Here is a 26,405-nt window from a genome sequence, read left to right on the forward strand (position 1 = left end):
CTTGGTAAAACCTCTAATCAAGATAAAGCCAGAGCTGCCCAGGCACAAACAGGGTGACATGCAGACCCTACTGCAGTATGAGCAGCCATCTTGCAAAATTGCAAACACTTTCATTATAGGTGTTGATTCCCAAGAGCTTTTACACAGATGGCTGAAAAGTAAATAATCATATGTAATTAAGGCTATTTTTCAAATACCTATGAAAATTGCCAAAGGCTTTCTGGGAATTGAGAGGCAATGCTCTGACTACGGTATATGTTGCATAGCCTCTTGATACAAGATGAAGGAACTGCCAGCCTACAGGGGCACAGAGTTTTATCAGTATTCAATTTGAGTCACAGCTTCCATGGCAGGGAAGCATCAGGGTGCAAACCTATCCCCAAGTTAACATAAAGCAAACCGTCAAATATCTCCAATTAGGATCTTAAAATTTCCTCTAAACTGTTCTCTAGAAACACCATTTGTGCCTCGAATCTGCCTTTTTAACAGGGACACAGGAACAAAAAAAAGCTTGTTTGCAAATAAACATCTGAAGCCTATCATAACAGCTGATCTGGGCCGAGGCATGACAACAAAGTGGTGATTGTGGAAGAAAACAATGCGAACTACTCCAGTGCGAAGAGGGCGGAGAACCTGCAGTGCTGGGCCTGCCCAGAACAAACATCATCCCGGAGGGCCTCTGACTGCAGTTTATTACCTGGACAGAAAAAGCCACTGCCACCAACAGCACTGTGCAGTTTTATTAACCATTCAAGTACAGTAGCATCTGGTAAGATCGGGACAGAATTGGGATTTAAAAGTGAACAGATATTCAGCATCTAACAATTTGAAAGAAGCCAACTACATACTCTTCACAAACATGTTTCCACAGAGCCAATACAGTACTAGCCATTGACCCAGTACACCAGGTGTACTGAAGTAGAAAAGATACAAGAAAAATAGCTACATTAGAAAGACTTCAACACTTTAGAAAAAGAGCAAAACACTTTCAGTTTCTCCCTTTTATCCCCTAAAACAACACCGTACAGTCTGGATCTACCTATGGTCCTACATCAGCTTCTAGAAGAATTGTCAGGAGGGCAAAAATAAAATGACACTGGCCAGTACAGTCTTTGGATATTTAGGAAGGGGAGGGGGAGAAAGTCAGTTCTCAGAACAAATTAGTCAGCTTCAGTTTCATCAGCAGGATCTTTGGACTCTTTGTTCTTCCGCACTTCTTCAATGTGCTTGTCCTGTAAAGAAACAGTATATATCATCAGTCAAACACAGCAGCCTGCCAAGTCATGCCTCCAAAAGAGGCCCAACATAGTGTCAGCACAGTTACCATATATGTAATAATATCATAAATGCAATAGTCACCCATATCAGTGGTTTTACTTTTCACTATTTCAGTTAACTGTAGTCAACTGCAGTATGAAAGTATAAGAAATAAAGAGTTCATAAGTTTTAAATTATCCATCGTTTTGAATATCATTTTATCTCACACTGTCCCACTCTGTCCTGCCCGGGATATAATTCATCCCTTCGTCCACCGTATTACCTGTCTGTAAGTCATTTAGTAGCTGTCTCAGTTATCAGATCAACTGTCATGATGTCACAGTATCTGTGTTCATGTCACTCTTATTTTTCTTAATAATGACCCCAAAGCACAAGAGTAGTGCTGGCAACTTGGATGTGCCAAAGAGAAGCCGTAACTTCATCAAAGATATGTATGTATAGGAAGAAACATAGCATATACATATAGGGTTTGGTAGTATCTGTGGTTTCAGGCAGCCGCTGGGGGTCTTGGAACACATCCCACAGAGATGAGGGAGGACTACTGTATAATTATATATTATATGAATGACATAATTAGAGTTTTTAGACAACCTTCAAACTTCCTGGGTCACACAGGAGACCTAAATAACTGAGCCTCCTACTGCTCTTCCAATGAAAGTATAATTATGCTGGAAATTGTTGAATAATCCATCTTACTTTAAAATAAGATAACTCTAACATGTTAAGTACCAAAATTGATGACAAGAATGCCAAACACCTTTGATCAAGGCAGTTAGCGGAAGGCAGTTCACTGGCACATGAAAACTTCAAGCTTAGCCCTCCCTCAGCACTGCAGACACTAACCTTCTCTCGCAAGCGCTCCAGTTTGGCAGCCATTTGTGCCTCTCGGTTCTCTTTGTTGGCTTCCATTTTATGGGTCAGTTTCTCTTCTGCCATTTTACTGAAGTTGTTGTTCTCCTCAATTGCTTTCTGAAGCACTTCTTTCTCATGCTCTCGTTTCTCAGCAAGCTGCTTCAAGACCTCAGCTTCATGGGACTAAAAAATGTTTAAGAGGTTAGGTTCTCGAAACTGCATTTAGTGTAAGTTAAAATGACATAAGATTATTAGTTGGGAAGACTAAAAAGAGGCAGAATATTAGGACTCTTTAAATAATACTGATATAACACTGAAGCCAGGATCTGAATCATCTGTATCAAAATACTATGAAAATCCTATTTTGTTTACTTTGGAAAACTGTTAAGAGATTCTTGTCCAATTACTTTTAAAGGAAATCCTTATAACATTTACTGCTTAGCCTAACCAGGCAGCGGTACAGTGGATAGAGCATCGAACTGGGATGCGGAGGACCCAGGTTCAAAACTCTGAGATTGACGGCTTAAATGTGGGCTCACCAGCTTGAGCGTGGGATCATAGACATGACCCCATGGTCACTGGCTTGAGCAAGGGGTCACTTGCTCTGCCTGTAGCCCACCCAGTAAGGGCACATGTAAGAAAGGAATCAATGAACAAGTAAGGTTCCACAGTGAAGAATTGATGCTTTTCATCTCTCTCCCTTCCTGTCTGTCTGTCCCTATCTGTCCCTGTCAAAAAAAGAGATTACTTATTGGTATCAAGATGGCTTGAGTGATATGCACTTAGAAATAGGATTTGGCCCTGGCCGGTTGGCTCAGCGGTAGAACGTCGGCTTGGCGTGCGGGGGACCCGGGTTCAATTCCCAGCCAGGGCACATAGGAGAAGCGCCCATCTGCTTCTCCACCCCCACCCCCTCCTTCCTCTCTGTCTCTCTCTTCCCCTCCCGCAGCCAAGGCTCCATTGGAGCAAAGATGGCCAGGGCGCTGGGGATGGCTCCTTGGCCTCTGCCCCAGGCGCTAGAGTGGCTCTGGTCGCGGCAGAGCGTTGCCCCTGGTGGGCGTGCCGGGTGGATCCCGGTCGGGCGCATGCGGGAGTCTGTCTGACTGTCTCTCCCCGTTTCCAGCTTCAGAAAAAAAAAAAAAAAAAAAAAAAAAAAAGAAATGGGACTTTATTATAAAGAATTAAACTTCAAAGGCTACCCCCCAAAACTTAGCTCATTATAAAAAAAATGTAACCACACTAATAAAAGAAAATACATGAATGATAGAAATTTTAAGCCTCTAGATTACTATTTAAGCCAGAAGGATTTGTTTCAAAGAAAAGTTTATTAGCTTGTCTCTGTGGAAGCTGCATTAACTTCCAGACCACTAGAGTTTGATTACCGTGTCGGGCCTCCTTCAACAGACTCAGAATAGCTTGTTACCAAACAGATTCCAATGTGTTTGGAAGCACTGACTTGTAGGAAAACTACAGAGCATCTGCTACTGATTCTGTTCATTCTCTTTTGCAAAATCCCAGATATGAGTTTCACTATATTTAGCCAGTCACTATGTAAAGCACAGGCTAATGACTACGGGGCCAAGGGTTGATTTCTAAATAGTCCTCTGTCCAGCCTTTGGCTGCATCTCTTCCATGAACACAAGCGACATAGAAGAGCAAGTAGGACAGGTAGGAATGACTGTGAACACAGCACTCTTCCTGGGGAAATGCTTCACAGTGTTAACGATGGGCCAGTGTACGTACACGTAATCATGACACTAAAAAGTGGATAGCATGTGCTACAACAGCTTAAAAAGGGGCCTGTATGTGTAGGGATGTGGTTCAATGTGTTAAGACTTAAACTGAGCTGTGTTGGTTAGGGGAAGATTACTACTTTACCTTTTTATGACCTAATTTCTTTCATTTAAAAATTAAACCTATTCACCCCAATCAGTGTTGTTGGAAGGGGGCACTACATGAGAATTTATTTAAAGTTCTTGATTAGTAAAATAATGTTTAATGAAAGGAAATACACCAAAATATTAATGGTTATTTCTAGGAAGTAGGATAATGAATACACTTAATTTCCTACTTATAAACTTCTGTAGTTCCCAATTTTTCATTTTTCTATAACAAGCATATTAATACCTGTTGATTTTTCTTAGTTCTTTTTAAAGATGCCTACTTTATAATAGAATAGCTTACATAAGAGAAAAGCTGCCACAGTACCAGAATGCCAGCTGAGCAAAACAATCACATTAATAGCAATTTAAAATGTTTTTATTATACAGTTCTCAAAATAACAAAAATAAAAATACTACACAGGAACACACTTAAACCAAAAGAAACACTCCTCCCCCCCAAATCTAATGAGACAATAAAAAGAATCATTCACCAATAAACTTGTTTCAATCACAAAGCATGAGAAGCATGAACTCTGATTTTGGCCAAGTCCTAGGCTTGAATTCTGGCTCTAATACTCATGAGCTATATGACTTGGGAAAATGACTTAACATTCCCAAGACTATTTTCTAAGCTCACCTATCCTTTTAGAGGCACTGTATTAAAAGAGAAAAATATAAGTCAAAAAGTTGTAGCATAATAGGAGCTCAATAAAAGATGTTTGGTATTTTCTTCCAGCCACTGGCATTATGTAATCTTCACGTAGTTATAACACAGTCTAGCTGCACTTCTGTTTTCCCCGTGTTATGGAAATAAAACTAGTTTGCCACATTACAAAAATACCGTTTTCTGTGAATTGTGATGTTTACCTTGCGTCTTTCTTCTGCAGCTTCTAACTTCTTCTGAATTTCCTCCAGGGAAAGATCCTTTTTCTTCGGAGGGGAAAGAGGGAATTCTGGAACAGATTCTTTTGATCGAGGGCTGAGAATCAGCTCAAAAGCCTGGCCTGAGGCACGCTTCTCCAATTCTTTCACCTGGATATCTAGATTTGATCATATTTATAATATATTCAGAAAAACAGAGTTTTCCTATTCTAATAAACTTTTCTGTAATTTTCTAAAAACCAAATCAATTTAATGAACAGAATTAGGGCTGACAGAACCATCTGACTTTGGGTGATAGGCACATAACGCAACCAACAGTTCAAATGCTATAGAGATGTTTACTTGAAACCAAGTACTCTTACTGATTAATGTCACCCCATTAAATGTAATTTCTAAATAAATAAATAAAAGAATTAGAGCTAATGATGAAGCTGTGTTTGCAAGCAAGAAATTATTATGCAAATACCATCTCCCAGAAATCAAAGCTCAACATTTTTTGATTCATAAATACCATTCTGAGACATCAGTATTGGACACTTTCATGAACAAAAAAGAAAGACTTGTGCAAAATTCCACAATTTTGCTTCAGAGCAAGCCAAATTGTCTACTAACAAAACAATTAATTATAACTCTCAGTACGTTCAAGTGTTAACTATTTTCTCTTCTTTAATTATTCTCTAATTTACAAAATACATTTTAATAAGACCAAAACAGTGGTGCCAAATTATTGGCTTAAGATTTAAACCAGCGGTTCTCAACCTGTGGGTTGCCACCCCGGCGGGGGTCAAACAACCAAAACACAGGGGTCTCCTAAAGCCATCGGAAAATACATATTTATTATACAATACATTTTAAAATAAAATATGTATATTATACAATACATTTTAAAATAAAATATGTATATTATACAATACACTTTTAAACAAAATATGTATATTATACAATACATTTTAAAATAAAATATGTATATTATACATTTTTAAATAAAATATGTATTTTCCGACGGCTTTAGGCGACCCCTGTGTTTTGGTTGTTCGACCCCCGCTGGGGTCGCGACCCACAGGTTGAGAAGGGCTGATTTAAACTATATCCTATTCTAAAATCATAAGTCCATCACATTTCACCTTTTCCAAATAGTTTACCTACCAGAAGAAGCCATGATGAACAGAAGACAAGAGCCTGGCAGTATATCAGTATATCCTACACAATCCAATGGCAAGGAAAGCCCTGAAAATGATTTTCAAAAGCATGCAGTCAATTTCTTTGTATTTCTATATGTCATTGATCCAAAAGGACCTCATATCACATCCACATAAATCAGCATCAGGAAAATCAGAATTAAATAAGAAACCATGAACTAGAAATTATGAAAATCTCTAAAACACCAAACATTAGAAAATCTGAACTGAACAGAACGCTGATTGTAGAAAATCAAGTTAACTGAGATTGCCTGTTCAAAAAACAACTCTTGCATTTAAACTCTAAATTTTCCCCCAAAACAGTGAGAAAATATTCCTGATTCAAATGAACAGCAAGACCGGAGCCATCTTAATAATGCCTACAACTCATTGTACAAATGAAATACCCACCCCTGCTTTGTCTGTGTTTGCCACGGTGGAAAACAAAACGCCCAGGCTAATATTAACCAATAATGTTGAACTCCTATTGTTCTTGGGGCTTAAGTTCCTTGTCCAACAGAGGGCAAAATTAATTTTACGAATCTCCAGGCATTAGATTAGATTTGCTCTTATGTCATGAAAAATTCTGTATCCTATCTTGATTTTTTTGAGGTCATGATTCTTGTAGACCCCCAGCTAGTAACAAAAACGTAGAATTACAGGTTCCCAACAGCTAGAAATTAAAATCAGACAGCGAAATGGCCTAAAACTAGCAGAGCATGAAACGCAGCACCAGACCGAGGATGGGCGTGGCCCTGTCCAAGCCAAGGAAAGCAGCAGGCCTCCCCCGCCCCCAGCCAATCAGAACACGCCCTGTGCTCCGGCCCTGGCCCCGCCCCCTTCCTCCCCGCGCCTTTTCGAAATCTCCCCGAAATCACAACACCCCGGAGCCCGCGCGCGTGGGAAGGGGAAGGATGGGAGGGGCTAACGGTCGTATCCGGATGACCCCGCCCACCCTGGGCTTATCACCCGCGGGAGCCCCCCCCAGCTCCCGCCAAAATTATCTCGAGGCCACCCCTACCCCCGCCACAGGTCGTGGGATAGCCCCCACGTCGGATTACCTCCTCCCTTTGCTCCCACCCAATCTGCCGCCATCCTGGCTTTCCGTGTCCCCAGTTGCGAGGACAGGAGCCTTCGTGGGTTGTTAACCTCCCGGGCGCGGCGCCACAGGCACTGGGCGAAGACCATCGCGGGGAGCGGGCGCAGCCCTGGTCTTGCGCAGTCTGGCCCGAAAGCACCCAGCTCCCTGGAGGTGCCTCTCCGCCCCTCCAGACAATGGGAACCCCAGCGGGGCCGCGCCTGCAGGGGGAGTGAGGGAGACAAACGGGGGCACACGCCCCCTATTGTCTCCTCAACCGCAAGCGGGGTCTAACGTCCGGGGCTTGCCCAGCTAGCCGCGCCCTCTCCCCACGACAGCCGCGCCCCCAGGGAGTGGGGACAAAGCCCAGGCTCCGCCCGAGCCACACACAAAGCGGAGCGACCCCCGCCCGTCAGCCTCTCTGGGACCCGCGGCCCCGCCCGCCGCCCTCCAGTAGAGGGCCGCCACGAAGGCCCCACTCCGCCCGCCGGCTGCAACCCTCTCGCTGCCCCCAACCTCCTCCAAGGACCTCGCACCCACCTGCTCAGTCCGAGCCGCCTGGCCACACTGAGCACCAACAGACCCGAGCGCGCACAAAAGCGCCAAACAGCGGCACGTGACCTTCCTGCAGGGCTCTGCATTGGCGGAGAGGGGCGGCACGTGTCGGCCCCTCCCCCAGCAGTCCGGTGGGCCCCGCCCCTGTGGACCCCACAGTGGCTCGGAAAATGTAGTCCGGGCTGGCGGGGCAGGAAGACAATGCGAGGGGTGGGGGCGTTTGTGGGTCTCCCCAGGCGTAAGCCGGGGACCCAGGTGATTGTCAAGCCGCAGAAAAAGACGTTCTCCTAGACCTGGGCCTGGACTTGAACCAGCTCTCCCATCCCTAGGAAAAGGACGGGACTGGGCGGGGCGGGGTCCTTCCGCACCTCTCAGAGGGTGGCTGCCTGGACTCCACTTCAGTTGAGCTACTTGCTGGGCGTCCGAAAGGGCAGTACTCAGCGCAGTGACCCAACGGTGCCCCACCTCGTGCGGCTACCTAAGACGCCCAAGCCCTTGTGACAGGACAATGCCATGCTACCCCCTTTGTAAAGGTCCCCTACACCCGGAGCCCTGCCTTGACCACCGCGTGTCACCTGTATTGTGACATCATCATAATCCTTAAAACAGCCCTATAACATCACAGGCGCTGCCCTTTCTTCACTGTGTGTGTTCTCATTACCGTCCTTGGGGTCCCCGAACTGGTGACCAGAGCTGAGGGGTAAAGCCTGAGTGACTTGTTAGCTCCGGAATTTGATATCCTTTGGTCTAACAGTCACTTGGCTTAAACGCAGACTCCATCTGTTCTGCCTAGCCTTTGGCCAGATGATAGGAAAGGAAGAGCAATAGCAGTTCTAACAACAGAGACCGCAGTTAAGTGTTGCTTTTGTTCTTGGAGCACGTGCTCCCCAGAGAGGTGCTGGGCCCTTTTTAAAAATCAAAACAAAAGGAACCACAACAAGGTCACGATTCCTCCCTGCCTGAGTAGATTGCAGCACAGCAGAGGTACAAAAGAAACTGGTGTGACCCCAGCTATCAGATCAGAATGATTGGCCTCTCTCTTCCCACAAAAATCCCAGAGGAAAAAGAATAGAATGAATATGGTTCCCAGGCCCCTCCTCCCATTCCTCTGACCAAGGCTGTGTCTTCAGGTGATGGTCATTACACCAATGCACCTGCTTTGAGATCCTGACTGGATAGAACACCTTCACTTTATCAGTCGATGGGTTTCAAACCCAAAAACAAATATGACCACCTCTGCTGAAACAGTCCTAATTTTAAAAGACTGTCCATATCCTGCTAGTCACTAAGGATGTGCTGGAGATAAATACAGTGAGTAGATGCCTGAGACAAGGAAAACCAGATCATATGGGCAGTGGGCACACCACACAAAGCAAACAATTAGCAATGTGCTGTAGCCTGAAATATGCTTGTTGCAGCATTTTCTCCAACAATTGTCCTTGTGTGGGCTCGGCCTTTCCTCCGCCTCCATTCTAAGGGGTTTTCCCTTAGCATGTGAGCAGGACCAAAAATAATTCAGATTCTGAGTCCTGAAGAGCTCCTCCTCTCAAACCAAACTTGGCCACGAAATGGCCAAATACTTCCATCTCTGTCAGTTTTCGAAGTTGAAGTCTCAGGAATTGTTAAAAAAGCTGGAGAGGGGTGGGGACCAGACCTCACTGAAAAGTGACAGATTGGGAGGCAACGCAATGAGCAAGCAACCCAAGGCCAAGAGATCTATTATCCTCTGAACCAGCCTTTATCTTGAAGTCTTTGTACTTGATCTGCAGGTTTCAGAGGAAGGTCCCACCCATTTTGTGCATTAAAAAAAAAAATTGCCACACAAAAATCTCACATTTCTGACTATTAATGTTGTGACAGGAAAAAAAATTAATCTTTCAAAACACTGATTATTTTAAAGCATTTATACTGCTTTCCCCCCACCTTTTTTCTCTTTCCCCAGAGCAGATGTCTATTTCCATGGAAACCACAGCTAGCAAGGAAGATGTTAGAACTCATGAAGATATTTAATCTTTTTTAATGATGCCGCTTAGCTTCTGGGTTTGTTGCAGCATTTTCTCCAACAGGCTCTGTGACAGGATTTCCTGAGATCCTCACTGTTGTTTGGGGGCTGCGGAGGCTGGGAATAAGCTTTCCCCTAGAATGATCCCAAGAATAAAAAGGTGCTTGTGTGGTGGGATGGTCCCTGTTGTTTAGGGTGGAGTTCTCTTTCTGAGAGCCAGACCATACATATTTATTGTGAACTCTTATGGTTGTCCATATATGAGCCCTGGAATAGGATGTGCTTTCAACTGTATGGAGAGTAAATAGTTTACCACTTTACCATAGAGAAAGACAGAAGTTCCCTTCTTGGAAGCTTCCTAAAACTAACTTCCAAACCCACCCCCTCCCGGAGTGGCAGCCGGCGCTTAATGTTCACACTTTGGCACTGTCTATCTTTACCCATGAGAATTATTTTTGCCTCTGCTCAGATGGTTTGGTCAGATTGCTCTGGAGCTGGCTGTAAGTAGATTAGCACAAAGTGAAGTCAAGATATGGCAGTCATCCAGCTTATTTGATCTGTGTAGACAGCAAAAGGAGAGCAGTTCATTCTTCAAAGTCCAGAAGGGATGTCTACACTGATCAAACGCTCCGGGTAGTTGTCAGATCTTCTCTGTTCTTACAGAGCATCGGCAGCCTTTGTCCATTGTTGGTTCTGAGGCTGCAGGGGTCATCTCCCACATAGGTGCTTCCACGTTCCATTGCTACTTATAGGGCTTATCGTTGGCACACTGATGTCGTGGGAGAGACTTTCTCCTTGTCCCCAGACTCTCTGTTCCCTCTGTCCCCTATCCCTTAGGCATCAGGCCCTAACACTCCCTTCCCTGTTCAAATGCTGTCTGTGAATCTGCTATTTTACATGTCTAGCCCCCTCACTAGAGTAGTAAGTCCAAGAAGGCAGGGGTTTTATCTTTGTTTGGATATTCCTAATGCCCAGAACCAGTCCTGGCCCAGCATGGTGGGGCTTGGACATTTGCAGTTGACTTTAAACAAGAAGCATTTCTCTTTGGTAATGCAAGAGGATAACAATGAGATTATGTACATAAAAGTACCTGGCACAGCCTGACCAGGCAGTGGCACAGTGGATAGAGTGTTAGATTGGGATGCGGAGGACCCAGGTTTGAGACCCTGAAGTTGCCAGCTTGAGTGTGGGCTCATCTGGCTTGAGCAAAAAAAAAAAAAAAAAAAAAGCTCACCAGCTTGGACCCAAGGTCGCTGGCTCCAGCACAGGGTTACTCAGTCTGCTGAAGGCCCGCGGTCAAGGCACATATGAGAAAGTAATCAATTAACAACTAAGGTGTCACAACGAAAAACTGATAATTGATGCTTCTCATCTCTCTCCGTTCCTGTCTGTCTGTCCCTATCTATCCCTCTCTCTGACTTTCTCTCTGTCCCTGTAAAAAAACCAAAAGTACCCAGAACAGTGCCTGGCACATTGTAAGTGCCTAATGCTTGTTAACTATTATTGCTAGAGAAGCTTCTTGATTGCTAAGTTATTGAATGAAAAAATGAATGAATGAATAGACCGTCACCCTTTGGGGGGAATCATAGTCACTGGGTTAACTCTCTGCAGGAGTATTTTACAAATTTCAATTGATTTAATTATTTTGAATAGACAACACATTCACATAGTTTAGAAATAAAGTATAAAAAGTCCTCTTTTCTGGTATCCCACCTGACAAATTTGATACCCACCCCTCCCCCAGCATAGTCATTGTTATCTTCCTGTGTATCCTAAAGTTTCTCTAGGCCCTGGCCGGTTGGCTCAGCGGTAGAGCATAGGCCTGGCGTGCGGGGGACCCGGGTTCGATTCCCGGCCAGGGCACATAGGAGAAGCGCCCATTTGCTTCTCCACCCCCCCCCTTCCTCTCTGTCTCTCTCTTCCCCTCCCGCAGCCAAGGCTCCATTGGAGCAAGGATGGCCCGGGCGCTGGGGATGGCTCCTTGGCCTCTGCCCCAGGCGCTACAGTGGCTCTGGTCGGGGCAGAGTATCTCCCCCTGGTGAGCAGAGCGTTGCCCCTGGTGGGCGTGCTGGGTGGATCCCGGTCGGGCAGATGCGGGAGTCTGTCTGACTGTCTCTCCCCGTTTCCAGCTTCAGAAAGAAAAAAAAATAATAATAAAATAAAATAAAATAAAGTTTCTCGACAGGTACACAAGCAAATTTGTATATATATTCTTCTTCCCCTCTATAATACAAATGATAGTCTACTGAAACTGTTTTGCACTTAGGATTTTTTCACTCAACATGTTTTCATAGATCAAGCATTTTCTTGCCCTAGGATCCACTGTATGAATGAATGTTCCATAACTTAGTTAACCAGTGCCCTATCCATGACTCATAGGTTGTTCTCAATTATTTGTTATTTCAAATGATGCTGTAATGAATAACCTTATATATGGTATTTTCCATGTGGGTGAGTATATCTGCAAGATATATTCCTAGAGGATATATAGATTTTATACATTGCGAGTTCAAAGGGAAAATGCATTTACAATTTGGATAGTGCCAAATTGCCTTTCATAAGAGTTGTATCAGTTCAATATTCACCATGTGGTGTTTTAATTCATTACCGCAATTCATTCAAAAATGGTTTGAAAGGCTTTGTCCCTAGGAATTTCAGACATTAGGGAAAAGGAGGGGGAGGACTAGAAATCCCAAGAAAGATGTAGCTGTCAATTCTGTCTGTATTAATAATTCCTATAAATACTTGACAAGCAGCACCTAATCTCAGAATAGCACTGGAACCTGCACGGTAGCACTTGTCTCGGTTGGCAGTTTATACATGTCTGTAGGTGTCGCTGTGAGGTTGGAAGCTTTTTGAAGGCAGGGTCTTTTTCATAGCTTTATCCCACTCTCCTCTTTATGATGCCTGACACAGTGCCTGGCATATATCTTATTTAATTAGTTCTAAGATGTATTCACCGCCCCCCACATTTTTGTATCTTTGAAATAGGTTGTGCTTCATAGTCAATAAATAACATTATAATTATTGACAGCATATTTTCTTAGTGGTACATAAAATAATGGTATGTCTTAAAAATCAATGGCATTTTGGAGTCACTGAAATATGGTAAGTGCACACAAATTAAATGTGAGTGGAATGGGGCCAAGATGTTGCTGCCCCGGCCAGTCTTCTCACTCCCATGCTCTCTCTAGTCCTCATCCCTCTTATCTAAGTCCACACCTTTTTCTAATGGTTCCTTTTATGGGGATGACTCCCTTGTGCCTCTTGGGCTCCTATCTCTCTCCTGACTTCTACAACTACATTATTTCTAAAGTTTAAAGGACATCTCCTCATAGATCCCCCTGCCCCATAAGGAACCTCAAATTCCAGGCAACTCATATTGAAATAACATCTTCCCAACAACGTCTAGGGTTCCCCATTTAGCTAGTTGTTTTGCTGGACTCTTGGCCTCCAAGTTTAAAACTTTTCCTCTTTCTCATCTCCCAGCAAAGGACTTGAATAGATATTTCTCCAAAGAAGAAAAATACAAATGGCCAATAGGCACATGAATAGATACTCAACATCACTAATATTAGCTAACTACAAGTAAAACCACAAGATACCTCCTTACATCTATTAGGATGGCTACTATAAAAAAACAAACAAACAAAAACAAGAGTTGGAGAAGATATAAAGAAAATGGAACCCTTGCGAACTGTTGGTAGGAATGTAAGATGGTATAGCCAACTGTGGAAAACCATATGGAAAGTCCTCAAATAATTAAAAATAGAATTACCATATGACCCAGCAATTCTACTTCTGGGTATACACCCAACATAACTGAAAGCAGGTTTTGAAGAAACATTTGCACACTCATGTTCACAGCAGCATTATTCATAATAGCTAAAATATAGATGCCGCCTGACCTGTGGTGGCGCAGTGGATAAAGCATCAACCTGGAAATGCTGAGGTTGCCGGTTCGAAACCCTGGGCTTGCCTGGCCAAGGCGCATATGGGAGTTGATGCTTCCAGCTCCTCCCCCCTTCTCTCTCTCTGTCTCTCTCTCTCCTCTCTCTCTGTCTCTCTCTCTCCCTCTCTCTCTCCACTCTAAAAATGAATAAATAAAAATTAAAAAAAAAGAACAGAGGGATTCTATCTTTAAAAAAATAAATAAATAAATAAAATAAAATATAGATGCCACTCAAATGTCCATTGACAGGTATATAAATAAGCAAAATATGATATATACATATGATGGAAAATTACTTAGCCTTAAAAAGGAAGGAAATTCGCCTGACCAGGTGGTGGCGCAGTAGATAGAGCATCAGACTGAAATGCAGAAGGACCCAGGTTCGAGACCCTGAGGTTGCCAGCTTGAGCGCGGGCTCATCTGGCTTGAACAACAACAACAACAACAAAAAAGCTCACCAGCTTAGACCCAAGGTCGCTGGCTTGAGCAAGGGGTTACTCAGTCTGTTGAAGGCCCGTCCATGGTCAAGGCACATATGAGAAAGCAATCAATGAACAACTAAGGTGTTGCAATGAAAAACTGATAATTGATGCTTCTCATCTCTCTCCGTTCCTGTCTGTCTGTCCCTATCTATCCCTCTCTCTGACTCTCTCTCTGTTCCTGTAAAAATAAATAAATAAATAAAAAGGAAGGAAATTCTGACACATGCTACAACATGGCTGAACATTGAGGACATTATACTAGGCTAAATAGGCCAGTCACAAACAGACAAATACTGTATGATTCCACTTATGTGATATACTTACTCAAAATCATGGAGATAGAAAGTATCAATACATGATGGTAGCCATGGGCTGGTGGGAGGGACAGATGGGGAGCTATTATTGTTCAATGGGCGGTGAGTTTTAGTTTTATAAGATGAGAGGGTTATGGAGATAGATGGTGATGATTAAATATATTATCAATACATTATGAATGTATTTAATACCACTGAACTGAATACTTAAAAATGGTTTTATTTTTTAAACGGTTTTTTAAAAAGTAAAAAAAAAATGTTAAGACGGTAAATTTTATGTGTATTTTACTACAATAAAAATAACTGGAAAAGATAATAGCTAATGTGCTCATAGAATACTTACCATACACTAGGTACTGGTGTAAACATTCCACATGCAATAATTCATTTAATCCTCATTAACAATCTTATGAGATATTATTGGCCTAATTATAAAGAAGAGGAAACAAGGATGACCACTGTCCCAGTTTCCCTAGGGCCAAGGGGTTTTTCTGAGATGCAGGATTTTCAGGGCTAAAACTGGGAAAGTCCCAGGCAAACTCAGATGAGTTGGCCACTCTAACAGAAACTGAGGCACAGAGAGACATTATCTTCTGTAGACATGTCACATAGGGTACATGCGCTTTCAAGGGCTATGCTCTCTCTGCTTCTCATCAAGAGTCCAGCTGTACCCCTTCTCAAGGGCAAGGCATTCCTTGAGGCCAAAATATGTGCCCGCCTAGAGCCTGGTAACCCCTTCTAGACCACACTCTGGGTACCCAGGACTCCAGAACTCCTAATCCAAATAGCCTGAGTTCACCTTCAGCATCTACACCAGCCCCTTCCCTGAGCTCGTCCCCCCAAGGGCGAACTTCCCTGCTGGTGAGTGCAAGGCAGGCTGCTTGTAAGGAGTGTGGACAGACCTGGGCGTCTAGGCCAGGGAGCGCAGGCAAGAGCAGGAGCAGGAAGAGAAGGGAGCTGGCTCTGCCACATGCTGACCCGGAATGCCACAGAATTCCAACATTCTCAACTCGAAACCTGGCTTTCTAGGTTATTATGGAAGCATATTTTTCAAGGAAGATAAAACATATATTTTAAAAAAGAGTTTGTTAGCTTGATGTGTAACCCTTAAATTGTTAGGTCTAAGGTATGTGGCCTTCTATTTTATATTCTTACCTTGGATCTGGCAGATGTCAGCAGCAGGCCTGCAGAGAGATTAAATCACTTGTCCAACTAGGCTACACAACAGCACAGAACTTTTGTAGTCTGGTTCCAAGTCTGTGCTTTTCGCTATCATTCTACACTGTTTTATCAGGCTAACCCTGTTATTTTACAGACTGGATGGAAAGGCCAGAGAGACCGTTAGGCATTTGCCCAAGGTCACACAGGTAATTTGCGTCCCAGCAGGAATTTGCATCTTGTGCTTTAAACGCTGCTGCAGGACCCGTTCAGTCACCACTTGTGTGAACTCTGGCATGACTTTCCGTTTAGGGCCCTGCATTTCATCATCCTTAAATGGGGACAAGGCCCCTAATGCAGCGTTGTTGTCAGGACTAAATGAAATGATATATATAAAGTACCTAGCATTGTTTCTGATGCATAACAAACCTTCAGTGGGTGACAGTGGAGGTATCAATCATGAAACACAGCTCTGATCACGCCTTTTTTCTGCTTGAAACATTTTGTGAATTAAACTTTGGCGCACATCACATGAGAAAAAGAAAAGATTCCTGAAATCTAAAAAATATGATGTGTTCCTTAGATTATTATCCAAGGGTCCTTGGCCTGGCATTTGAGACCCTCCGTGAAGTAATAGCAATCTACCTCAAGAGCTATATTACTTTTATTCATGATAAAGCAATTGTTTTAAAAATAGAAAAGAGTTTTGTTCTCACTGATCATAGGTCCTCCTATGTCTCTGAGACCTTTACCTCTGCTTCCCCCATACCTCCAAGTTTCAGCTTTATTAGACTATTCCCAACTCCCTAAAATGTCACATGTCTATATGTCCTAGGCTGAGTCCCTTGGCCTCTGTCTCTGTGGAAATTCTCTCCACCTTGATTAATCTCTCTGATCCTCACATACTATGCTGGTATTATATCTATCCATACAAATGTTTGCCTCCCTTACTGGACAGTAAGCCCCTCAAGGACAGGATTCTCTTTGATTTATCTTAGTGTCCCCACAGTGCCATGAATAGACACTCGGCACATGTTGAATCATTTGGCTGATGTCTTTTGGCCACTAAACATTTAAGGCAGAGGGTCAGACAGCATGACTGAGGGTATATTCTGGAATTCAATCTCTTGCAATTCAAAAAGTACTATCTTAGGGACATTTAAAAATACACATTCAAAACGTTTAATTTTACAATCATTTTAGATTTCCAGAGAATTGCAAAGATAAGCACACAGAGTTCCCAAACACCCTTTAGCCAGCTAATGTTAACATTTTATGTATCCAAAGTAATACATTAACATGGGGTTCAATACTATTAACTAAATGGCTGGCTTTAATTGGGGATCCAATGCAGGACACTACCTTGCATGTAGCATCATGTCTCTGTAACCAGTGACATTTATTTTAACCTGAAGGCTGAAGGTGATTGCATTCTGTTGTTCCTTCCAATTGACCTTTTCCAAATAATCAAAATGTGAGCAAGAAAAATGGTGTGGGAATGGTGAGGTTGGAGCACTTGCCCTCTGGGGGGCTTTTGGGGGCTTCAAATAGGTAAATACACTATTCTTCCCATATGGGGCTAGGAGTATGATTTTCATCTAAGATCTAGTCCTTTTCTTGAATGGGCACTGGTGGGCCTAATAGCAGGGATGTGTTATCAGTTATGTTTAATTCATCGAGTTTCTGGGCCATCCCGGAGCCCAGTTTTCCATGGCCTGGCACGGAAACATGTTCCCAGGACTCACACAACTTCCAGGCAGTTGACATTTATCAGCAACCTTAGCAATTCAGTGAGAACAGAGGTTACAGCTGTCACAGGAAGTTGAAACCAAGGCTGCTGAGATCACACCCATTCCGAGGCGGGTGAAAGTAGACACTGAGTAGGATTTAAGCCCGGAAGGTGGGGTGGCTGGGGTGTCATGAAGAGAAGGGTGGGATGCTCTGTAAGAGAAAATACACAAGGGGAAAAAAAGATGTCACTGGAACTCGGGGTTGATTTGCAGACCTTCAGGGGTTTGTGGCTAAGCCCTTGCAGCAATTAGTAAGCATCGGCATTGCAGGGCATTCGCAGAACCCACCGCTCTGATGCATTACCCTAGCAGCCTCCTAACTGGTCCTCAGTCCACTCCCTCCCTTGAATCCATTTCCAACATGGGCACCTGCCAACTCAAATCACTGGGGAGTGCAGGCCTCATCTAAGCAGAAGGACTGGGATGTATCACTTTTCTGGGGCTGCTTTAATGAAGTGCCACAGTCTGAGTGACTTAACTAACAGAAATTTATTGTCTCACAATTCTGGGGGCCAGAAGTCCAAAATCAGAGTGGCAGCAGGGCTGATTCCTTCTGAGGGCTGTGAGGAAGAATCTGCCATGCTTCTCTTCCAGCTTCTGGGAGGCTCCGTCGTTCCTTGGCTTGCGGATGGCCTCCCACGTCTCCACACTGTCTTCTCTCCATGTGTGTCTGTCTCTGTGTTCAGATTTCCCCCTTTTATAAGGACACCAGTCATTTTATTTGTTTTTTTATTTTTATTTTTTTTATTTATTCATTTTATAGAGGAGAGGGAGAGACAGAGAGAGAGAAGGGGGGGAGGAGCTAGAAGCATCAACTCCCATATGTGCCTTGACCAGGCAAGCCCAGGGTTTCGAACCGGCGACCTCAGCATTTCCAGGTCGACTCTTTATCCACTGCGCCACCACAGGTCAGGCCAGGACACCAGTCATTTTAGATTAAGGATTACCCTGATGACCTCATCTTAACTTGATTATCTGCAAAGACTTAATTTTCAAATAAGGTCACATTCCTGGTACAAGTGGACTTCAACATACACTAAGGGGACACAATTCAATCCACAGCAGAGGGCTCCCACTTGGATTCGGCTGACGGCTGTCCTGGAACAATGTGTGGCTAGAGAAGCTGGAATTGCCTGACCTGTGGTGGCGCAGTGGATAAAGCGTCGACCTGGAAATGCTGAGGTCGCCGGTTCGAAACCCTGGGCTTGCCTGGTCAAGGCATATATGGGAGTTGATGCTTCCAGCTCTTCCCCCCTTCTCTCTCTCCTTCTCTCTCTCCTCTCTAAAAATGAATAAATAAATAAAAAAATAGAGAAGCTGGAATTTAGGATTTCTAATGAACTATCCTGGTTTTTAAATATTAGCCTCTAGTTAAATATAACAAAACTGTTTTGTGATACCATGACTGCCAAACAAGTCAACCTCTGCTTCACTGTCACCACAAAGTTCTTTCCAAAACATTTTGTCCCTCCACTATTCCAATGTCTATGGGATTCAAGGCCAAATTCTTTAGCAAGGCACAGAAGGCCCTCTACAATTCCTTTTACAGAGTAATCTATGTTTTTAATTCTAACCAGAAGAAAGGTTATCTGATCCATCTTGTAAGGACTCTTGAAATACATTTGCTAATAAGGACAAACAACCCTCTGCTTTTACTTTCATTAGTATTTACATATTTTATGCTGAATTTACTCTTGAGCTATAAGTTTTTGTTTCTTCATACAAAATCAGTGCTCTGTCAGGCCATCAAAACAGGATCTTTTTTGTCCCATACAAGAATGCATTGGCCACCATAGGTCCCCGTAGCTTCTCCTTCTGCTTGATGTCATACACCAGCAATATGGTTTACCCTTTCTTTGGTATCTTGCAAACCCCACTGGATTGTAAGGACCTCAAGGACAGAGACTCCCCATGAACCTTCCTTGGGTCCCTCATGGGAAACCCCCACTTTTATTTTATATATTGCAAACACTGTATTTTATATTCTGCAACCTTCTGCTTTTCTTAATAGATTTTGAGCTCTATCTATGTCCCTGCATCTGTAGATCTAATTTACTCCTTCTAACCACAGTATAGTGACCTGTTAAGATTTTTTTTTTTTTTACAGAGACAGAGAGAGTCAGAGAGAGGGCTAGACAGAGACAGACAGACAGGAACAGAGAGATGAGAAGCATCAATCATTAGTTTTTCGTTGCGCATTGCAACACCTTAGTTGTTCATTGATTGCTTTCTCATATATGCCTTGACCGCGGGCCTTCAGCAGACCGAGGAACCCCTTGCTTGAGCCAGTGACCTTGGGTCCAAGCTGGTGCGCTTTTGCTCAAACCAGATGAGCCCGTGCTCAAGCTGGTGACCTCAGGGTCTCGAACCTGGGTCTTCCGAATCCCATTCTGACGCTCTATCCACTGTGCCACCGCCTGGTCAGGCAAGATTTTTTTTTTAATTGTGGCAGAGACAGAGAGAGTCAGAGAGAGGGACAGACAGACAGGAAGGGAGAGAGATGAGAAACATCAATTCTTCATTGCAGTTCCTTAGTTGTTCATTGATTGGTTTCTCATATGTGCCTACAGCAGACCAAGTGACCCCTTGCTCGAGCCAGCAAGCTTGGGCTCAAGCTGGTGAGCCTTGCTCAAACCAGATGAGACCGCACTCAAGCTGGCGACCTCGGGGTCTCGAACCTGGGTCCTCTACATCCCAGTCCGACGCTCTCTCCACTACACCACCGCCTAGTCAGGCAAGAATTTAAACGATATTTTACTTATACTTTCCCTAGTGATGGGCACGGAGCTGTTTTCAATGGTTTGTTATTAGATATGGCCCTGCAACAGGCAGCCTACCTGAATGCATGTGCAAGTATTTCTCCAGGGTAGAAACCAAGAGAATTGTTAGAGCACAGGGTATGACAGTTTTACTAGATAAGAACAAATTGAGAGACTCCATTGCCCCATAACCTCACCGGCACTTGACAAGGTCTGATTTTATTCCTTCTTGCATTTTTATATATGAAGTGGCTGAGATCTGTGGCTGCACTGCTGCTCCCTCACAGTCACAGAGCAGGTTCAGGGCCAAGGGTAAACCTCAGGTCAACTAGTTTCCCATGGCACAATCTTTGCATCACACTGTATTGTCCCCAGTCAGCCCTCCCTGGAAGATCAAGGAGAGACCCCTGGTGTGTGTGAAGGAGGGTAGGCAGCAGAGGGAAGGAAGTGGCTAAAATTCTCCAACATGGTGATTATACTATGAGTGAAAACAACTTCAAATCCTCCAGGAAAATGGCTCCACTGTGCTCTGCAGATCTGCTCTCCCACCGAGACAGTTTCTACCTGCAGCTTTCATAGCTACACACAAGGATCTGATTGGCTCTTCCTCAGCCGAGACAAGGGTGGGAACACAAATGGCGTCCCCAGCCGCTGGTTTTTCAGCAGGCAGCTCTATTCTGGAAGAAGGGGGAGGCCAAGCCCACAGTGCGGATCCCACGGTAGCTACCCCGAATCTGAGTAGAGGCTCGCCAAGCCCACTGCAGCACCCGGCACCCAGCACCCAGCAGGAGCCAGAGACAGCTCCTGCCACTTGCATCACCTTGGGAGGGGTGGGCTGCCTCTGGCCCGGGCAGCAGCCAGTGAACAGCGCTCGGATTTCACAAGGACCTCCCCAGCCAGTGCCCGCCCAGCCGTGCCCCCGCAGCTCTGAAATCTGGATGACCGGAGGCACATGCAGCAAGCGCCTGCTATTAACTTTGAGTAAGAAGGGGAAGGTTGGGTCCTGCACTTCTCTTTGCAGTCTCTGATCAGGGTGCAAGCTCCACACCAGGGACCTCCAGGGAGGTTGAAGACTTAAACTCTGCTTGGGCTCCTTCAAGGTGCATAAGGTGAATGAGGGCGAGGCCCCCGGCCCTGGTCCCTCTTGACGGCCAGTGCTCGTGTTGGATGTGTCTCCCCCAGGAGCTGGTAGTCAGATTTCCTTTTTCCTCTTTAATGCAGGAAAGATCAGTGGGAGAATTGGGGAGAAAAGAACAAAGCTGGCACCGCCCAGCCTACTCTTCAGAGCCTGAAGGGCTGGCTCCCCCCCTCCCACCGTTGGGATTACTTGGAAGGCAGCCTTTTTTTCTTAAACTATTTTCTTAGCCACCACCTTCGGAGCCCTTGGTACGTGCCAGGCACTGCACTAAGTGTATTATCTCATTTTCTCCTCATGGCAACTCTAAGATATTACAGGTTCGGCAAACGTGTCTTAGGAAATTCTCCCATATCCAATGTCTTTATTTTTTATTAAAAAGTTTTTGTTTGTTTGTTTTTAATTAACTATTTGCTCACTTTTACTAATCTTTCACAGATCCTTAAAAAAAAAAAGACAATTGAGAACACCACAAACATCACCATAATATTTTTACTCAGTGGGAGGAGTGAACAGGGCACTGGTGATCGCTGCTGAGAGGGGAACCAGGTAACGCTTCTGAAAAGCAGTTCAGCCGTTTGATCAAAAGCTTGAAAACTGTCCATGCCCTTTACTGAGGAAATGGTCACCCTCTAAGGAGATAGCAATAGCTGTTGGCATGTAAAATGCATGTTCCCTGGGACCCAGCAATTCTACTTGGACGAATCTATTCTATAGATAGATGCCCTAGCACATGGACAAAATGGCATATGTGTAGGGACACTTGCCACTGCACTGCTCAAATAGCAAAAGATGGAAGACAACCTCAAAATGTATCGACTGAATGAATTATGGCACACCCATTTATTTAAAGAACTTTCAGGTAAACATTTTTAGGAAATGAGGCAGTTTTGTAATCAGCAAACATATTAAGTGAAAAGGGAAAAATGTAAAGTATGTATTGGATGAGCTACTATTGCTAAATGAAAAAAGGAATCTCTATTTACAGATGTGTGTGTGTGTATACATACATACATTTTTTACTTTATTTTAGTTTTCCCAAGAAAAATACATAAGGACCAGGTAATAGTGTTGCCTTTGAAACCCTTAACTATTATGCTTTGGTGCCTCCTGGATTAGTGCTGCATTGAAGGAGGAAAGTCACAGCTAAGGGACCAAGTTAGAGAAAGACATTTTTTTTTTCATTTTATAACCTTTGAAATTTTGTACCACGTGTCCATATTAGTAATTCAAAATTTAACCTAAAAAAATAGGTTCACTAAAATCCTACCTCTAGACCCAGTAATTTTCCTTCTTGGGAATCTAGCTTAAGGAAATTACAAAGATTTACACAAAAAGCTATGCACTGCAGTGTTACAGTAAAAAAAATAATGCAGGTAACCTAAAAGTCCAACAGGGGACAAGCTAAGAAAATGATGGTGTGTACATATAATGCTTACCATTAAATCATAAAAAAGATGATTATAAAAATACCTTAGTAACATAGGGAAATGCTTATAACTAAGTTTTTTAAAAAAGGAGCCAGGTAGAAAATTACCTATGCCGTACGATCAGATCACAGTAAAACAGCAGACAGAGAAAATAACCGGAAGGAAACATGCCAGAAAGGAAACAGTCATGGCCCTGGGTGCAGGGATTTTGTTCCCCTCGTAGCTTTCTGCACTACTTTTTTATTTTTGCAATGGGCATCCATGTCTTGGATAATTTTTAAAAGATAAAACAACAATAAATCCCTATGGTTATTTGGAAAAATTAAAGATCTACAGACATATTAACCCAGCAAGTCTACTTTTAGAAATAAACCCAGTATAAATATTCTGCTCACAAAATGAATGTGAAGTATAAAGTATCCCCTAATTTTTGTGAGCAGTATAGATGTGCAAGTGCTCAGAGCACTAATAATAACAAATGATTGTAAACAACGCACGTGCCTATGAGAGGACACCACTTAAGTACAGATACCCCTAAAGTAGACTATTAAGCAACAGTTATGCAGGATGGGATAGATATGTCAACATGGAAAAATCTACAGAGTAACAGTGTGGTGGGAAAAGCAACTTGCAGAACAGTGTGGATGTTATGGTTGCATCTATGCTAAAGAGAAAAAAAAGCTGAAACTCGGTATTTGTGTTTGTACATAAATATATGGAGGGCTCTCTCCATCACATCAGCTCTTTCTGGTGAAGGTAATAGACTAAAAGAAGATTTTTTTTTAAACTCTACATTTATCTGTGGTGTTCATGTCTTTTATAAAAATATGTTCTCAAATCATTTGTGTAATTAAAATAATAATAATAATAATAATTTAAGGGGAAAGTATAAGCCTAGAGAAAGATCTGAAAAGATATACAACCAAATTATCAGTAGTTTCCAGCAAGGATGAGGGAGTGGGTCATATTCTCCATTTATTTTCTATTAAATCATAATTAAAACAACAACATTAAAAGCCTGGCTGGTGGGCAGGAGCCCCTGCTTTTCTCTAGCTCCTCCATCCCTCCACACTAGGGCTCAGTCCTCTTAGGTAACGATCCTGCTCACATGCAGGGCCGAGAGTGCAAAGCCACAGACAACACCAGCCTCATTCCTCCTCTTACCAAAGAGGAGGGAACCAAGACCCTGAGACACAAGCTCCTGGCTGCTCTGCTGGGAAAGTGGACTCAGGCGACCTGGATCCCAGGCCCCTTCTCTCCCACCTTCAGTTTCCAGAGATAACCCACAAGAGGGGAGAGCCAAGGATTGTTTCCTCTGGGCCACAGAGGATGGGGCTTGAAGCCACAAATTAATGATATCCGTGTAGCTTCAAAAGAAGGAACAATAAACCCCATCATTTGCTGAGTTCCCTCTGGGCTCAGCTTCAAGTTCCTTTCCCAGACAATGGCTGGTCACATCCCCACAAAGCCTCTGACAGGTTTTCCAGAGAGATGGCAAGAGCACGGGGCCAAATTGGCCTCCAGTGGCCAACACTGTGAGATTCACCTCTAACGACTTATTCCCTCCAAAGAAAGAGCTTGGGAACCCTACCAGGGCCCAGGAGCTCATCACTGGAAGATCTGTTTGCTCCAAAAGCTGAGCAGGAAGCAGCTGTGGTGTGGCAGAAGGGCACTGGCCTGGAAGCAGAAAACCAGGGGTTTCAGGAGCCAGTGCTTGCATGTCTCCTTTTATGACCCTGTCCACTCACCGGATCCTGTGTCAGGGCGTTGGGGGGCAGACAAGAGCTTCTGTATCTGGGGGAGAAAGGGCGGTGTCTAGCCCCCTCCCCCATCATGGCTGTTTCAGAATCCTAGATGTCAGTGAAGCTGCCGTTCCCTCTTCCCTCCCAGCTGCTGCCTGTCTGTCTCCATGGCAACCAGGCCAAAAGACTAATTTGCCAGGGTCCAAGCTCTGGAGCTTACCTTGGAGCTGGGTTTTCACTTGTCTTTTTGGAAACCAGTCCACCGCCACTCCCAGAAGCCTCTGACAGCATCCCCTTAGCCACTGCACAGGAGGAACACGGCCAGCCAGAAAAAACACACCACTTGTCCTTTATAAACCATATCCACTTGGCGAGAGGGAAGACAGTAATGCACCCAATGGCTTTGTAATCACTGGTGGTTTGTGTTTCAAAGATCCCTGTCTTGCTTACTAGTTGCTCTGAGCTGCTCAATAGGGATCTGCAAGAACAGATGGCTTTGGGAACAGGTCACATGCAATGAGGTCCCCAATCTCATCCCCTTTCCATTCCCTCAGGCTCCTCACTGCTCTCTGCTGGCTTATGGCTGGGTCCAGAAGTCCTGCTGGGGCCTCTTTGGTTCTAACAAGACTAAAACATAAAAATGTCTTGATGATCACCTTTTCAGAAGGTCATGGAGAGTCAGGCAGTCAGTCATTCTGAGCTTTACAGATCTCTCCCTTGGACATAGTATAATTTACCTAACTGTATTGGCTTTCCTCAATGCTGTTTTTTTTTTTTTTTTAATTTATTGATTGTTTTAGAGAGAGGAAGAGGAGAGAGAGAAAGAGAAAGAGAGATCAATTTGTTGTTTTACTTATTTATGCATTCATTGGTTGAGTCTTGTATGTGCCGTGACCGGGAATTAAACCTATAACCTTGGTTTATTGGGGTGATGCTCTAACTAACTGAGCTACTTGGCCAAGGCCCCTCAGGGCTGTTTTAAATCAGACAGATTTCTTTCTGTATTTGTGCTCTGACATCCTGGCTATAGCTTCCTAGAGAACAGGGATGCCATGGCTGACTCTTCCTAGGATAAGGCACATTGCCTTGTACTTAGCAGGTGGCTTCATGAACACTTCAACACAGAAGCACCTTTACATATCGACCACGAATTGTGACTGAGGTCCGGAGACCTGGTTCTAGGCCTAGCCCTGCAGCTAACTTGCTGAGCAACTTTGTGAACACGTTTATTGTTCTTTTCTGGGACTCAGTCTCTTCATTTAGGAAGTAAATCGGACTGTAATCTCTAAAGGTTCCTCCTCAGCGTTAACTCTCCCTGTCAAAGGGAGAAATCCACATAGTTCTACATAGGAGAAACGGCATTAGAATCAGAATTATTATTATTATTATTATTATTATTATTATTATTTAGTATGCTTGCGTGTAAAAGACGGACAGACAGGAAGGGAAAGAGATGGGAAGGATCAATTCTTCATTGCAGCGCCTTAGTTGTTCATTGATTGCTTTTTCATATGTGCCTTGATGGGGGGAGGGAGCTCTAGCTGAGCCAGTGACCCCTTGCTCAAACCAGCGACCTCAGGCTTAAGCCAGTGACTACGAGGTCATGTCTATGATCCCACGCTCAGGCTGGTGAACCCACGCTTAAGCCTCAGGGTTTCGAACCTGATGCTGCTTCCTCAGCATCCCAGGTAGATGCTCTATCCACTGTGCTATGGCCTGGTTAGGCATAGTCAAGATAAATTAAAAAAGAAAAAGAAAATCATGAAATGGCAAATTTGGACTCTGATGTCCCAACTGAAAAGGACTAAGAGACTAGATAACAGTCTATGAAGATAACATGCCAGCCTGACCTGTGGTGGCGCAGTGGATAAAGCATCGACCTGGAATGCTGAGGTCGCCGGTTCAAAACCCTGGGCTTGCCTGGTCAAGGCACAT

General features: G+C 43.8%; 3 protein-coding genes across 5 annotated transcripts in view; all 3 read right to left on the minus strand.

The window, feature by feature from the left end:
* Positions 1–26,405, minus strand: part of PAQR7 (progestin and adipoQ receptor family member 7) — a 373,180-nt gene that overhangs the window by 42,503 nt on the left and 304,272 nt on the right. Inside the window, exon 1 of one of the 2 annotated variants that reach the window (XM_066375496.1) lies at positions 13,647–13,680. The exons of the other annotated variant lie outside the window; for it this stretch is intronic. The gene's annotated coding sequence lies outside the window, so the exon portion shown is untranslated. Of the gene's footprint in view, positions 1–13,646; positions 13,681–26,405 lie in introns of those variants that run through there. 2 annotated transcript variants of the gene reach the window in all.
* On the minus strand, positions 723–24,711 carry STMN1 (stathmin 1). Of its 2 annotated transcripts, none has more exons than XM_066375510.1 (5): positions 24,691–24,711; positions 6,042–6,122; positions 4,881–5,053; positions 2,122–2,313; positions 723–1,232 (listed from the first exon to the last, which is right to left on the minus strand). In XM_066375510.1, the coding sequence occupies exons 2-5, from the start codon at positions 6,052–6,054 to the stop codon at positions 1,161–1,163; spliced, it is 450 nt and encodes a 149-aa protein (XP_066231607.1). In that variant the 5' UTR covers positions 6,055–6,122; positions 24,691–24,711; the 3' UTR covers positions 723–1,160. The 2 variants fall into 2 exon arrangements, with proteins under 2 accessions (XP_066231607.1, XP_066231606.1); XM_066375509.1 differs by lacking the exon at positions 24,691–24,711 and adding an exon at positions 7,692–7,772.
* The window catches only part of PAFAH2 (platelet activating factor acetylhydrolase 2), a 68,495-nt gene continuing 58,991 nt past the window's right edge, over positions 16,902–26,405 (minus strand). Inside the window, exon 12 of the transcript XR_010750211.1 lies at positions 16,902–17,555. The gene's annotated coding sequence lies outside the window, so the exon portion shown is untranslated. The remainder of the gene's footprint in view (positions 17,556–26,405) is intronic.

The sequence above is a fragment of the Saccopteryx leptura genome, chromosome 3 (assembly GCF_036850995.1).
Source record: "Saccopteryx leptura isolate mSacLep1 chromosome 3, mSacLep1_pri_phased_curated, whole genome shotgun sequence".
In the NCBI taxonomy this organism is placed as follows: domain Eukaryota; kingdom Metazoa; phylum Chordata; class Mammalia; order Chiroptera; family Emballonuridae; genus Saccopteryx; species Saccopteryx leptura.

Bases quoted from the DNA above. Each gene is read 5' to 3' on its own strand.
- STMN1 (XM_066375510.1), bottom strand. The intron at 2,314-4,880 runs GTAAACATCACA...AACATTTTTTAG, and splicing joins CTGCAGAAGAAAGACGCAAG to TCCCATGAAGCTGAGGTCTT. The intron at 1,233-2,121 runs GTTAGTGTCTGC...GTTTCTTTACAG, and splicing joins TGGAGCGCTTGCGAGAGAAG to GACAAGCACATTGAAGAAGT.